This window comes from Beta vulgaris, chromosome 8, assembly GCF_026745355.1.
Source record: "Beta vulgaris subsp. vulgaris cultivar EL10 chromosome 8, EL10.2, whole genome shotgun sequence".
Lineage (NCBI taxonomy): Eukaryota > Viridiplantae > Streptophyta > Magnoliopsida > Caryophyllales > Amaranthaceae > Beta > Beta vulgaris.
Genome location: NC_079209.1, coordinates 53067298 through 53082566, shown reverse-complemented (window position 1 = coordinate 53082566; position 15269 = coordinate 53067298). Strand labels below are relative to the sequence as shown.

The window sequence follows — 15269 nt, the reverse complement described above, 5'->3', positions numbered from 1 at the left end:
GAAGGAGGTGCCACCCCCTCCCTATGTTCCTCCACGTGGCGGATCCATTGGAGAACTTGGTGACTCGATGATCCTGGACATATTTGGATTTTATACACTCTTGAGCTAGATTGGGAGGCCAGGGCTAGGAATCGAGAATCGAGGAGGGCTAGGAATTAGGATCCAGGAAAGAATAAACCACGTGCCTATATGGCAAAGCTGGGATGGAAAGTATCCCAGGCCCCTTTTAAAGTAAACTAATCTACCTTACCGCATTCTTTTTGTATCATGTTATATTTTTATAGCTGAATACACATCTTTACCGTGAAAATATGTAATTATATATTGATAATTATTGAAAAAATTGATGTTTGTATAATACCCATAGATTAGAAGTAAAACTAGTTGTGTCAAAAACACAAATATTGATAAATTAAATTTCGAATTTGACAACTACTTTGGACATCATCTGAGCCATTCAGTAGACCAATTTCAAAAGAGAATTTTTATGCATTGACATACCACTAAACAGTTCAGAATGCACAAGGTACATTCCCGATTTGAAGATTACACCATGTACCTCAAAGAATCAATCTTACTTTAGGTAGTCATTATGTTTATGCAATAGATTTATTACAAATTTTAGACGTACATGATGCAATTTTCAAAACGCAAGGATATATTATGTATTCTAGATTAAAAGCTTGGGGATACATTATGACATTTCCCTTTTAAAAGTTGTATAACCAAGAGAAAAAAGCATCGAACATTCAACCTATTGAAAACGCCATAAAATTAGAAAAAAAAAAAAAATTATGAGAATTAGCCTTCCAAATCTACCAGGCTACATTCCTCATACTTCCTAAGTCCAAAGGAATAATTAATTCATATTATGGTCGTCCACGAAGATCTAATTTTATTTTATTGATATTAATAGTGTCTCTATTACGAAATAGATAAAATTGTATTACTTTTCATTTGTATTAGAGTTTTTAACCTGATAAAACCTCCAAAATCAACTTAAAAAACCGTCGCAAAACAAATTATAATGTATAAACTTCTTCTACATACACTTGTGAACTTCGAAGAATTAAAGCAAAAGGTTCTAGGAAGAGAATGGTTGGCCAATAGATCGTTTTTGTTTATGTGGACGTTGGCAAAGAAACCTAGCCTTATATTAGTGAATTTCAATATGATTCACCACCATCTACACAAGACTATTTCTTTTAGCCACAAAGCCATATATAGATATGTAGAGAGGGAGGGAGTAGGCTAATAAACAAGCTACAAATTAAATAATAACCAAATAACTAATAAATTAATAACCCTAAACACATATATATATGCTAATTGCTATATAATACTTTTTGATCGATGATACTAATTAATTATGAATAAAGAGTTGAGGAGAGTTTGCAATATGATGCATTACATCAACTTGAGCTTGTAGTGAGACAATATAATCAAGTGTTTCATTGATCAAAGAGTATTCATCCATGTATTCTCCTCCAGGAACTAAACCTTTTAATATTTGTGTTCTTTTCTTCACCAATCTCTTTGCCATTGATTTAGCTCTCATTTTATAACTTATAGACTCTCCACATTGCCTAGGACCATATTTGCATATCTTCTTTGAAGTACACTTCTTATAATAATTACTTCCAATAATATTCATTCTTGTAATTTTATGCTTTGTGATCAATAATGTTGTTTCTTGTGATGAAAAACACTCATCAGATTCATTGTCACCCAAGATTTTCTTAGCTAAACTTCGCGTTTCGCTATCTTTAGAGGCCTTGTTGATGAAGGCACGACTCCATGAACGTTTACCTTTTCTAATGGAAGCCATGGCTAAGTCTGCTGATAGTTTTATGGCTTTCTTCCTTTCCAATAAGCTCATTTTCTCTTTTGAAGACCTGCATATTTGCAGACCCATTATCCATTTCTTGAAGAATTCTTTCTTCAGAGACTTATCATTTTGCATTCTGTACAAAGAAAAGGTGACAACCCATTACTATAAGGACCAAATTCAACCAAATATGTTGGTAAGAGGAAACAAATTACATGTAGCATGACAATGCATGTGATAATTGGTTAATTTATATATGTAATAAATTTTCTTCACTCTAGGTGTTACACTACCAATAATGACCAATTCAGTTACTTCAAATTCCAACTTTCATGAAATATAACACAAGTTTTAAAATGCACATATTATTTGTTGAAGAAGCTCTAATGCACATAAAAAGTGTAATGCTAGCTAGCTAGTTGTATTTTACTCTAAAAAGTATAAACATATGTGAATGTATAAATTAACTAATAAATATCAGATAGAAACTATATCTATAATATGTCGATGAAACCGGTTTTACTTAGAAACAGTCTCCTATTTCACAACAACAATTTCAATAAGTCAAATACTTAAACTTACGAAACTGGTTTTGGATAATCAATGATCTCCTATATTTAAGAAATGGGTTAGTAACCTCAACCAGTTTCCTATATATGGTCTCCTTGGCTTTTTTGTAGTAGTGCTAAGAATTTCGTTGGAAATATAGCTTAATAAGTAAGTTCATTGTCTCCAAAATTAAAAAAAAAACGTATTACAACATAAAGGAAAACTCAAAACTTCCATTGTTCTTATATATTGAATGCTAAGGAAACACAGAAAAAGAAAAAGGTACTGAAGATTTGAAGAAAAAGAATGAAAATTCATACCTTAGAAAAAATAATCTTCACTGAGATGGAATAAACAAAGAGAAATGAAGTGAAAAAATAAATTGGAAGCACATGAGAAGAAGAAAGGTGTGGCAACACCATTTATTTTGTTTAGAGGAAAAGGGTAGAAAGAGAAATGGTGGGCCTTGAATAGAAAGACACAGCACATGCAGGCACATGGGTGGGCTATGGCCCACCACCCCAAGCCCTGGAGGACATGCCAAAATGTTTTCAAATTTTAGTCATCAAGAAAATAAAGGAGGGTTTCCCTAATGTTGTGCAAACTCAACTTTTGTTACTTGTTACTAGTACAAAGAGCTTCATATTTTAAAACCTCATTTATTTCATTACGCACTTTTCTTGAATTTGGTAGATATGCATATGCTTGGTGACAAATTTGTCAAACTCTTTTAGATTGCGAATCTATATTTCACTTGAAATGTAAGCTAATTATGTTATTTGAGTAAATACTTATATGTAATAGTCTTTAATGTGTTGTACCTTCATTTAATTTGATTCTATAGACAATAGTATAATGTTTGACGATAAAAACAAAAGTCTAAGATACAATTCAGGCATTGTGTATTCATGTATGTAAGTTTCTGTTTTTTGCCTATATCAAATAATAGATAATGGGGAAAAACTGAAGAAGAAAAAAACAACAATACTATAAATCTATAATGACGATAAATTAATGAAAATATGTCCGCATGAAGATATAACGTAGTTAATGTTGGTCATTTGATTAGTTATTCTAAAGCGATATTCATTATATACGCAACCCTCTTCATAACTTCATATTATATGTGAAGATGATACATTAGGTACAACTCTATTTAGAAGGCATACCTGATTTTATATTTGTATTAAAAAAAGCTAAGAATTAACCAAGGATGTCTTGACCTGGTGGTTAAGATTGAGGTGCTGTGAATGATAGGTCACAGGTTCGAATCTCTCCTCCCCTTCTTTGTACTTTGTGTAGTATAAATTAAATCTAAAAAGTACTAGCTACTTCTACCTTTGAACATTAAACATTAAAAATGAAGAGTGAAGAAAGCAAAGGGAAAATTAGAACAAATCACTGAATTGTCCGTACTAATCAAAACAAAATAAGGTCCTAATCTTATCCAATAATCGCCATAACGCCATGTGAGTACTAAGAAAAAATTACGCAGCAACATTAAGAATGCAATATTAAATCTAATGAATCAATAGTTAAGTCAATAATGCAAATCTAGAATTGTGGTTAAGAGGTGAGATCCGTGAGAAAGATATCAGATATCAATATCATTGACCCCTACAAGTCATGCTACAACTGATAGAGAACACAAGTGAGAAAGACCTTGCTGGTCTTATTATTGACACACACAAGGTCACTACCAAGCATTAAATACCCACTTTTAGCAAGCAATTAATTACCTTTTTTGCTATAGCTGATACATGGTAAATGCATTAAGGTACTAATGCATGAAGCATAGTTTAACACAGTTGATAAACTATATATATATAGAGGATCGATATTAGGTGTATATTTTCCTATGTTGTTCGTACTCTTCATTTCACCGTGTTGGGTCCTCAACACTCGGAAATGGGTGGGACACTTGGGCACTTTGTTTTGGGCTAAAAAATTAGAAAAAACTCTAAAAAAATAACCGAATCGGACACTTGAACACGTACTCGTGTCGGGCATGAGTATCCGAGTCTGAGCAAATATTTTCAAATATATTAGAATTGAGTAGAAAATATTTTATTCACCTTTGAAAAATTATAAGACATTGACTTTTACAATATTCACATACCATATTTCTTTTATAAGTGGAAAAAGTAAAAAATAAATAGAAAGAGAGTATTATGTAAAATAGATTTCTTTTGATGAATAATTTCAAAATGTTAAAAACTTACTTGTTTTACTAATAAATAATTAGTGATATTAATAATCAAATTATTCGTTAGCAATGTGATAATTGTAGTATTATAAATAATAGATAATGTCCAATTGGGTTTAAATATTAATATAAGTGTTAGGCTATTGAGCTACATATAAGGATTGCAAATTGCAAAAGTAATGCATGCTTTAGGTATGACAGTTATAATTGGGAGGTAAAAGGGAGTAGATTGCGCTTCAAATAGAGGTACAAATATTGAAGACCATTTATCACTTTGTTGACTATTATACATAATCACGTATATATGAATACGTACTTCCACCCTTTTCCTTTTTTTAATACTTGCACTAATTGAGTTTCACACATATTATTAATGCATAATTTAAATTTTTAATATTTTCAATCATTCTTTTATAAAAATTATAATCTCTATTACATAAGAGAAAGGGGGACCTGTGGTGTCCTCTTTTGAACTGACTATTTTGCCCCCCTTTCCCTTATTTAATTACAAAAATAATATCAATACCAAAATGGGGTTCAAACGAAGCTACCGGAAATAAAATTTCAACATCACTCCCAAATCACTTATGTTAGAAACTTTACAAATCCCTTTCTAAATCACGTTCAAGAAATCCCGCAAATCACTAAACTTTACAAAAATTTAAAAATTAACTGACAAACCAAAACTAATATAGTAGCGCGTAAATACATAAAAAAAACATTCACAAAATTCACTTACAAATCATTGTTCTCAAGAACTCACAAATTTCACTTACAAATTATTCTTTACCTATACACGCTATGCATAAAAATCTGTAAAAAAAACATAAAATTTCGACGGGGATATCACACATTTGTCCATCAGCGATTTGCAAACTTCCAAAAAGGTACATAATTCTTTTAATCTTCCAAGTTATTTCAAATTAGTTGAAAAAACAATAGCAATTGTTATGTAGCGACTAACAGAAAAAAGGGAGATGATAGCAATTAGTTAAAAAGGACTTAAATTTAACCCTTTATTTTCACATGAAATGAGAGAACAAGATAAAAGTAACAAATTTAGTTTTTTTTTAAAAAAATTCCAATATTAAAAATTCTGCTCATAACTTTTGCAAAAAAACCATTTTCACAAATAAATAAATTTTGAAAAAAAAAAACCAAAATCAAAGTTTTCGCGAACGGTTTTTGCAAAAATCAATTTTCAGAAAAAAAAATTAAATTAATTTGCTAAAACCATTTTCAGAAAAAAAAATTACATTATTTTGCGAAAACAAATAGTGAAATTAAGCACCAAGACAACTGTAAAATTTTGAAATGGAAAAAAAGGGTTTTTATACAATTTAAAATTTAATTCATTTTCATGTTAAATCAGAAAACAAGATAAAAGAAACAATTTTTGTTTTTTTAAAAAAATTCCAATATCAAATTGTGTATGAAAATTTACAAATATAATTGTAAATATGAGACTGATGAAAATTTTAAATATAAATTTTTGTGAAATCATAATTTAGATGTTAGGAAAGGGAAAAAAAATTGAAATTGATTCATACTTTTCGGATTAAATTTTGGGATGATAGAAAATCGACCCAAGAAAAAACTGAAGTTGATTTAAGAAATTACCTTTCTTTGTTAGAAAATCGACCTAAGAAAAAACTGAAGTTGGTTTGCTTCCTTCAAAAGTGGTTGATACGGCTGATGGATTTTTGATGAATTAGATCTACTGCTTTGCTTAATACTTGAAAAGGCTATTTTCTTATTGTATAGTGTATAGTTTGATGAACTAGGTTCCTTGAAAATATGGTTCGTAGATTTGTAGTGAGAGGAGAGAGAAAATGAATAGCAAAAGTAGTGGAATTATACTGATGTTGCCAAGTAGTGGAAAAGGTAGTGAAATTTTTTTTGTTAAAATTCTAGAAGGATGTGCCTACAGGCTACAACATCACTCAAAATTTTGGGTTTCAAATACAAGTGTGGATCAAAGTATAAATTAGCCAAATAATTATAATATGGGTTTCAAATACAAGTGTAGATCAAAGTATAAATTAGCCAAATTATAATATTGTTGCATTGAAAATTCAACATAACAGATAATATGGACTCAATTTTTTTTTTCAACAGAGATAAGTTTAACTAAGGGAGTAATATTATAATGCTACTTAGATGCAAAGAGTTAATGACTCAAAAGAAAAACAAATGTAGAAGAATACTATTTGATTGTATTTCAAAGAATCTTATTCACAAAATGGAGGTGACCGTAAAATACTAACTTGCATTTTCTTTTTGTTTACTACTTAGTAATAATTAGGCCTAAAAATGTCATCGCACGCATCGCGTGCATAAAAAGCTAGTATGTATTTGTTAAAGATAAAGTAGGATACTAAAGATATGATAAATATCTTTAGGATATATTAGTACTTAGGATATGATATTATCTTAGGGAAATATTATCTTATGATTTATTTCAGATAAATATTAAGAATAATATATCTTCTGGAGATGGTTTCCGGATAGGAGTTTCTATGTACTCGTATATATATTGTAGTCATCGTTCCTTATTGAACACAACTTAATAAAATCATATTGTTTCTCTCCTCTCATAAACTTGTCATCGTATATTATCTTAGGGAAATATATCCTAAAGATATTTATCATATCTTTAGTATCCTACTTTATCTCTAACAGTATTTTGAAGTATCTAATTATATATCAAGATAAATCAAATAACATTGTACATGATTATTATATATTTCCTTATATCTACATCACAAAAGAAAATTTGTCAAATAAATGTATGAATTAAAAGCGTAAAAATCCAAGAGATACAATTATATGAAAAAAAAATATGAAGGAAGTACTAATTAAGGTTATTCACCTTAGATAAAAGTGGTTTTTTTTAAAGTTGTACAGTCACGAACGGCTTAAATATGGTCTAGATACTTTTTGTCTGATTTAGGGCGTGTTCGGCACAGTTGTTATGGTGGTAGCTTTTAGCTGTGAAAGTAGATGTTAGTTGCACGGGTAGTTCTTAGATGTGTTAGCTGTAAAAGTAGTTGTTTACGAATAACTAGTCAAAAACTTAAACAAAACCTTAATATAAAATTTAATTTGTACACCACTAAACAATACCCCCAAAAGCTACAAATTGTAACTTTTGACCAACACTACTAGAATGTTGATTCGACCACTAAAAGATACTCGTATTACTATCTAACAAAACCCTCCTATATTTCTCAATTAGTGTTTTGACTAAATTATAACACTAAAAACTATCTCAAAAGCTGGCACCGAAGATATCTTTAGCCTAACTAGTTTAATCTAAACTTTGACTGTATCTTTTAGCTAAAATTTTATAAGGTAAATCATTATCATATTATTGAATCATATTGAATCTTATCGCATTTATTTAATGGTTTTTTCACCAATTACCTCCGATTTTTTAGGAAATTCACGAGTTACCCTCGCACTTTTGAAAATATACGGGGTACCCTCAATTTCACGATGATACACTCAAAAGCCCTTAATGACTAACGACGTTAACTATCATTAGCTTTAACCCTAATTAAACTCTAATTAGCCCTAATTTACCTAACTTAAACCTAACTTCTAACCCTACCCTAACCTTATCCCCTAACTCTAAACCCTAATCCTCCCACCACCCCCTCCCCACCCTAGCAGCCCCCCACCCCTCGTAGCCCCCCATTCGATTTCCCCACCCTTAATTATGATTTGACATGAGTTATTTTGATTCAAATAAGAATGACTAAAAAGTTTTTGAAATAATTAAGTTAAACAAAACGTAGTTTAAAAACGAGAGAAGGGTGAATTTAGAGTTTTAGCGAAGATTACCCCATAACTCAAACAATGTTAATCTCCAGTTGAAGAATAGGTTGATCGGCAAATTAAAGCATAATAACTATTCTACCAATGATTGTCAATGTTCATCAAATAAGGTTTGTCATGAGCTGAGTTGAGCTAAACTCGATTTAAGTTATACTATTCAATTACAGATAGATCTTTGTTGAGACTCAGAGGAGCTTAAACCCTTTAACAATTTCTTATTTGAAAATATATTTCTTCTAAATATAACACTTTGACTTTACTCTTTTCATATATCAATAATCTTAATCATACTTTTTACTAATATATAAGTAAGAGAATATGTTACTGTGTAAAATGCTAGGTGGTTAACCATCTCTCCACTAAAGCTTATTTGACAGTGTGACCTATTAGTAGCCATCTGGCCATCTTCCTTTCACCAAAATCCCTAACCGAGGTAATGGTTTCTCCGTTTCTCCTATGAGATTTGCTACCTTCTTAGCAATTTTCGTCTAATCCATAATCCCCCTTACCGATTCTTTGTGGACAATATTTTGGTAGATAAATTTTAAGCAATGCATTTTGTCTTTTTGCTTTAAGCAAGCTATGCTCTATTAAACTTGTTTTTGTTAAACCTAATAAAATTTTTTAACTTAACCTACTTTTACATATAAAAATTAGCTTAATTTCGGTAAACTAGAACTATATTTAAGTAATGAGATTAGCTTATTTTATGATTGAAATAAACAATGTAATTGGCTTTTTTTATGAGATTTTAAACTTGGTTTTTTTATGAGATTTTAATCTTCGCTTTTTTTATTGCTTAAATAATTTTTTTATTTGCAAAACTTAATGTCGTTTGCTGAAATTAACTTATTATAATAAGATTAGAACAACATAGCTTGTATTCATGAAAAAACTTCATTATAGCACTAATGAATATATCAAAAGTCCCCTTTTTTCTCTCTTCTCTCTCTACTTTCATAAATCCCTAATTTTCATCTTTTTAGACAGTGGTAAGCTCCTTTTTTCATTTTGTTACTCGTTATTATGATATTATTTTTAATAAACTTCAGTATTTTTCTAATGGAAAGTTTTTCAACTCAATCTATTGAGTTTTTTTCCTCTCTCCATATGAGATTTGGGCACTTTATATTTGCTACTTTTTGTAATTCAAAAGGTTTATTTGCTGATCAAAATTTGTACGGGGTTGCAACTGATGACAATTTTTCGTTTATAGTTACTTGAATTGAATCCAATTCTATTTCCAAAAGAACTACAAAAGATTGATAGACCCCCTAGTAAAATGTTGCATCAAACATCGATGTGAAAGATGAGAGTTTTGAAAGTGTTAGATCTCCTCAATATCGTATTTTGTCATATTAGAATTGTATTTATTTCATTTTGCATTGATATGTATTTGTTAGTTTTACTTTGGATTATATATGTTGTATAACTTTGAATTAATAAATTAATTTTAATTAAAAAAATAGTAATTACCGAACACATTAATTATAACTTCGAAAGATATTATAAGTTCTACATTTTTTATTTTTAATGTAAACACCTCATATAAAATTTGGTTTAGTGCGAGGAATAAATTAATAATTTCTTAACTATACTGCCTCTAGAAAAAAAAGCTTGTCCACAACAGAAAATTGGCAGGATCCAAGGAAAAAAAATGAAAGAAGGGAATAGAAAGCGGGACCGCAAGCTAGAAAATAAATTAAATTTGGGTTTGACATGGAGGAAATCCATCTCCCACATGGTCTCCACATGGGGGCATTCCCTTTTATTTTGAGAGTTGAGAGTTGAAATTTGTGGCTGAGAGCAAGTCCTCTTCTGCTCTATATAAGCGTCAAGCAAGGGTGGGGGAGGGACTTCACAAAGCACACATATTTTCCCGCATAGCTGACCAATGTGCAAATGCAGCCAATGCAATATTTGTTTGCTTTGGTTTAATTTGAGGAAAAATTATTTTAAATAAGTCAACTTTTGCGCGATTTTCTCATTTTAAGTCATTCTTTAGATTATTTCTGATTGAGTTAAACTTGTATGTCTCTTTTCTTCTATTGAGTTTTTACCTGTTTGTCACTTGTTTAGTAGGTTACTTATGATACGCTAGAGATCAAAGAACACCAATTGTTGCTCCTCTACTTAGTCCATGAGCACCAATTGAATTCCCATGTTTGCTAGACTAGAAGAAGATGAATATATTTCACTCTCTTGCTTTGTAGGAAGCGTGTCCGAATTTTCCAAGGGAGAAGAATAAGGTTTCTCTCTATTTTTTAGTTTGAAAAAGACTGACAAGATGAACGCTCTATTCCACCCTCATATTATAACCTTTTATAATAGTAGTAAAATAGGTTTAGTGAAAGACCTAGTCCAACCTTAATATTCCCCCATGATAGATTTTCTTTCTTCAATTGGTTATTACAAAATGTGACGTCATACGATTAGGTTAGCTTGGTACTTTCAATTAATATTGTCTCACTAACCAACATTTATTCTCTAGCAAGTAAATGTGATTAGTAAACTAGCATGATCAATTTTCTCTATAATAATTCTTGTTATATTTAGTAATTACCGGGAATGTATAAGGACATATTGCTTCGAAGAAACTACAAATTCAAAATATAGACGACAAAATAACTAAGTATACTGCTTTAAAGTGATATCATGATATATTACTCCTGGGGACATGTTGGGGCGAAAATATTGTATTAAGTGGGGTAATAAAGAAAAATAAAATCTTGATATGAAGCCTATAAGTATCGATCAAGAAAACATATGGTTTAAACCTCATTGATACAATAATACATCAATATAAGTATACTGTTATACTATATTTCACGTAAATGACTCGATTATTTGCTATATAAGTAAATCTGCTAATTTTTTTGGGTTATATTGATTTTCTCCTATCTTTTATTTGCTTTGTTATTTCAATTATGAGTGAGTAGTTTTATAATCTAGGGTTATATTATTAGTAAGCTTAATATTATAGTACGATAGAATAATATTGGAAATATTATAGCTAATACGCATTGATTATTAATGAGTATCGACTCTTAATATACTCTAATAGTATAATTAATAATAATAATAATAATAATAATAATAATAATAATAATAATAATAATAATAAGTATTATATATTGACTACAAATATAGGATCAATTACTGAATTTATATAAATGACTCGATTACGATAAGTGGTTCAAAATAATAAAAAAACTCAAACTTGAAACTGAAAAAATGAAAAGCATAAAACCGTTAAAAATTTCGAAACATTTCAAACTCCAATAAGTGGCGGGAATAATGTCCATGTCATCAATCCATAAGATCATAATCCATGTAAACACGCTCTACAGTGGATTTGGAAAACAGTAAGGGTACCTGATGCATTACCCCATGAATTTTGAAAAATCATAGGAGTACCTGGTGAAAAAACCGTTTTATTAATTTAGTGAGGGTAAAATGGGTCTTTCATTATTTTGGTGTCCCCCTATAGTTCTCATATATATAATAATTTATTGATTGTGTAAAAACAGAATGTTTTTGAATAATAATTAACTACCCTCCGATCCATTAAAAAACTATAATATTATGCAGAGATATTTGTAATCTTAGTAATTTTGTAAATCTAGGATATAATTAATTGATTGTATCTTATCTTAGTTGTCCTAACCATAGCCTACGACTACTCTAGTAATATTGGTATATTAAAGTGTGATGGGTTAATGATTTTTGTAAGGAATCAATTTACTTTCATAGTATTATAGTCATGCTTTAACCCAAAAACAAGGATAATGTATTCATTCATCATATACATGTGGTACATTTAAGATTAATTTTTGCTCATTTAAAATTCTCTTTTCTAATTCATTTTGCTCATTTGAATTATTTCAAATGAGCAATTATAAGAAAAAAAATATTGAATATCTTATGTTTACAATATATCTAAAGATATGATAAAATTTCACGAGGATATTACTCTTTTTTCGATTCTTCCTTTCAAAAAACATTATCATCTCAACAAATAATTTCTAACATCACAAAAGTGGATAATTTTAATGTGCCTGCAAGTGAGTGCAACAGATTTATGTAGTTGTGCTCATTAATCTGTCGTCCTTGGACGGCAATGTTGCTAGGATCGTTTTTATACCTTGAACGTGAACTTGTACTTGGTAACCATTTGTAGTTTTGTACTAATTGAACTCAAAATTTTAATTTCTATCTTTATATGTGATTTGTGAAGCATTTCTGTACATTTGTGAGCCGACACGAAGCCTATGTGGCTATGTCATATTAGATAGCTGGTCTAGTAATCTGGCCAATGGTGGCCGTGTTTATGAAAATGTGACCTGCAACAGCTTGAGCGTCACACACTCATACTTGGAGTTAATTTGCCTATAGATATTAGACATCCAATCTACTTTAACCGACATCGTACACCTCGTGCAATGTTTAAATGTACATTAAATTAACTTTTGAGATTAGGAGCTTGTTTGGTTAACAAAATAAATTATGAGAAGTGCAAATTTTTAGGAAGTAAAAGTATATGAAATTGTTTGGTTGGCAAAACCATGAGAATTTGCACTTCCTATGAAGTTCTACTTCCTCCAAAATGGAGGAAGTTACTTACCTAGGTCCCCCTAGGTAAGTAGAGCTTCACATAGGAAGTTCTACTTCCCATTATCAACCAAACACAATTTTACACTTCCTAGGAATTTCAAATACATGGAAAAAAATAACTTCCTAGGAAGTATGACTTCCTATATACAACCAAACAAGACCTAGTATTGCGACAATTATCTACACAATCAGGACAAATTTAAGAGAAGAGAGTCTATACCTTATTACCCAGTAGTATCTGATTTAGTGGTAATATTTATTGTTATGAGGTCAAATTTTAGTAGAGGCATTTTAGAGATGAGGTTCCTTACTTCCTTCTACTTTCAAAAGGTATTGCATGTATAGCTGGATTGATCAGATTATCCTGTACAAGGTTTTGATCCAATAGAACATTTTTACTTACCTTTTAAAAAAAAATGTAAGCTAAGAAAATATATTTAAGTTGATGATTATAACTCAATGAATAATTTTATACGGTCACATATATATAACAATTATGATCTTTTATTTTTCTTAAAGAAACGAGGAAGCCAATGTATAACATCTCTTCTATTTATAAAAGGTTCTAAAATAACAAATTAAATTATTTTTAAAAGAAAATTTAAAAAGGGGACATAGACTTGGTGAAAATAGATACGTTTTTTTCGCCATATATCCCTAACAATATAAAATGTTCACCATATACCCTTAATGTTTCAAATATTTACTATATACTATACCCTTGAGTTCTTAAAAATATGCACCATTCACCTTTATTGCTAACATGCGTCAACTCGTTGCAAGCTCAAAACTTATTGCACCGTATGTCCTTTATTTACCTTAGTTGCTTTACTCTAACCTAATGACTAGGCCTGCTGGTTTTAGGATACTAAAGACTACTTCAGTTAAATTTGGAATCCCGAGGCCTAAGGGGAATTCCAATGCAAGAAATAGCAGTGGGAGGGGAAAGTAGAGTGAAAGGCAACTTGAGTTGAGTGAACAATCAAACAACACTTAGGAAAGTGATAGAGGATTTTGCGTTTACAAATGATGGGAGTCTAGTGGGGATGAAATATTTGAAACTGATTTCATTGAGGATGAACAGGAAATTGTTGAGGATGATGAGATCCATGACAAAACATTTGAATTTCACTCAAAAAGCCTGCTATATTTTTAACCAAAAAACCCAACAACTATTTTTCAAATTTCAAACACTAGCTAACCATTGTACATGGAGTGTACGCTGAAATAAGTTTACAAGAAAGGGCATATGATGCAATAAGTTTTGAGTTAACAGCGAGTTAACGTCCGTTAGCAGAAAAAGGTAAATGGTGCACACTTTTAAAAACTCGGGGGTACAAGGTGAATATATGAAACATTGAGCGTAAAAGGTGAATTATTTAATTTGTCATGGGTGTATTGGCAAAAAACTAAAATATATATCGATGGTAAAGAACGATGTTTTCGATGATATATAATTAATCGGATGAAACATTGTCAAACATATGTATGAGTGGAGCACACAGAAGGAATGAAAGATGCCAAGTGATTCAAATATGTACAATATAACACACCCATATATGTATGTGTGTGTGGGGGTGGGGGGTGGGGGGAGGGAAGATCACATGAGAATGCTCCTTACATGAGAAATAAGAATGAATCTCAATCATACAATTGGATTAGAGTTACAAAACCTGTTCATTAGAATTATATCACCCCCAAAAATTTGAGCCCAAATTTTTTTTTCCCTCATATGAACTGACTTATATATATATATATATATATGTATGGGACATGATCGATCTATATGGCAGGACAATTACTTTATATCGCTCTTAAGTAGACGACTTGAAAACTTTTAATTTTTCACTAAGTACTTACACTTTGTATGGACAAGAAGAAACGGAGAGAAAGAGAAAAATAGAAAGGAAGGAGAACAAGTTCCCTTATCTAGATAAAAGGGTTGGGGAACGGGAGGGGAGAGAGAGGAAGGAAGGAGTGAAGGAAAATTTCCTTCCTTCTGTAATAAACATCCTCTATCACAACTTGGACTAGTTTGGATGGAAAATGGAACTCCATCTTTCCATCTCTTTCTTTCCTTTGCCCTTGCTCCTATTTCCCCTCCCATTTCTTTAATCCGATATTACTATCTAAATTAGTATCAAGTAGCTAGCATAACAAATAATAAGTTAGGAACTATCTAAAAAGTTAAGGCTCCCAATTAGCATCCTAATAAGCCAAGACAAGGATTGT

At 30.5% G+C, this 15269-nt stretch overlaps 1 protein-coding gene across 1 annotated transcript; it reads right to left on the bottom strand.

The window, feature by feature from the left end:
* Nucleotides 1-1270: 1270 nt before the first annotated feature.
* On the bottom strand, nucleotides 1271-2803 carry LOC104901783 (hypothetical protein). The gene is made up of 2 exons (XM_010689396.3): nucleotides 2698-2803; nucleotides 1271-1964 (listed from the first exon to the last, which is right to left on the bottom strand). The coding sequence occupies exon 2, from the start codon at nucleotides 1961-1963 to the stop codon at nucleotides 1364-1366; it is 600 nt and encodes a 199-aa protein (XP_010687698.2). The 5' UTR covers nucleotide 1964; nucleotides 2698-2803; the 3' UTR covers nucleotides 1271-1363.
* Between the last annotated feature and the right edge of the window lie 12466 nt (nucleotides 2804-15269).

Bases quoted from the DNA above. Each gene is read 5' to 3' on its own strand.
- LOC104901783 (XM_010689396.3), bottom strand. From the start codon at position 1,963: ATGCAAAATGATAAGTCTCTGAAGAAAGAATTCTTCAAGAAATGGATA.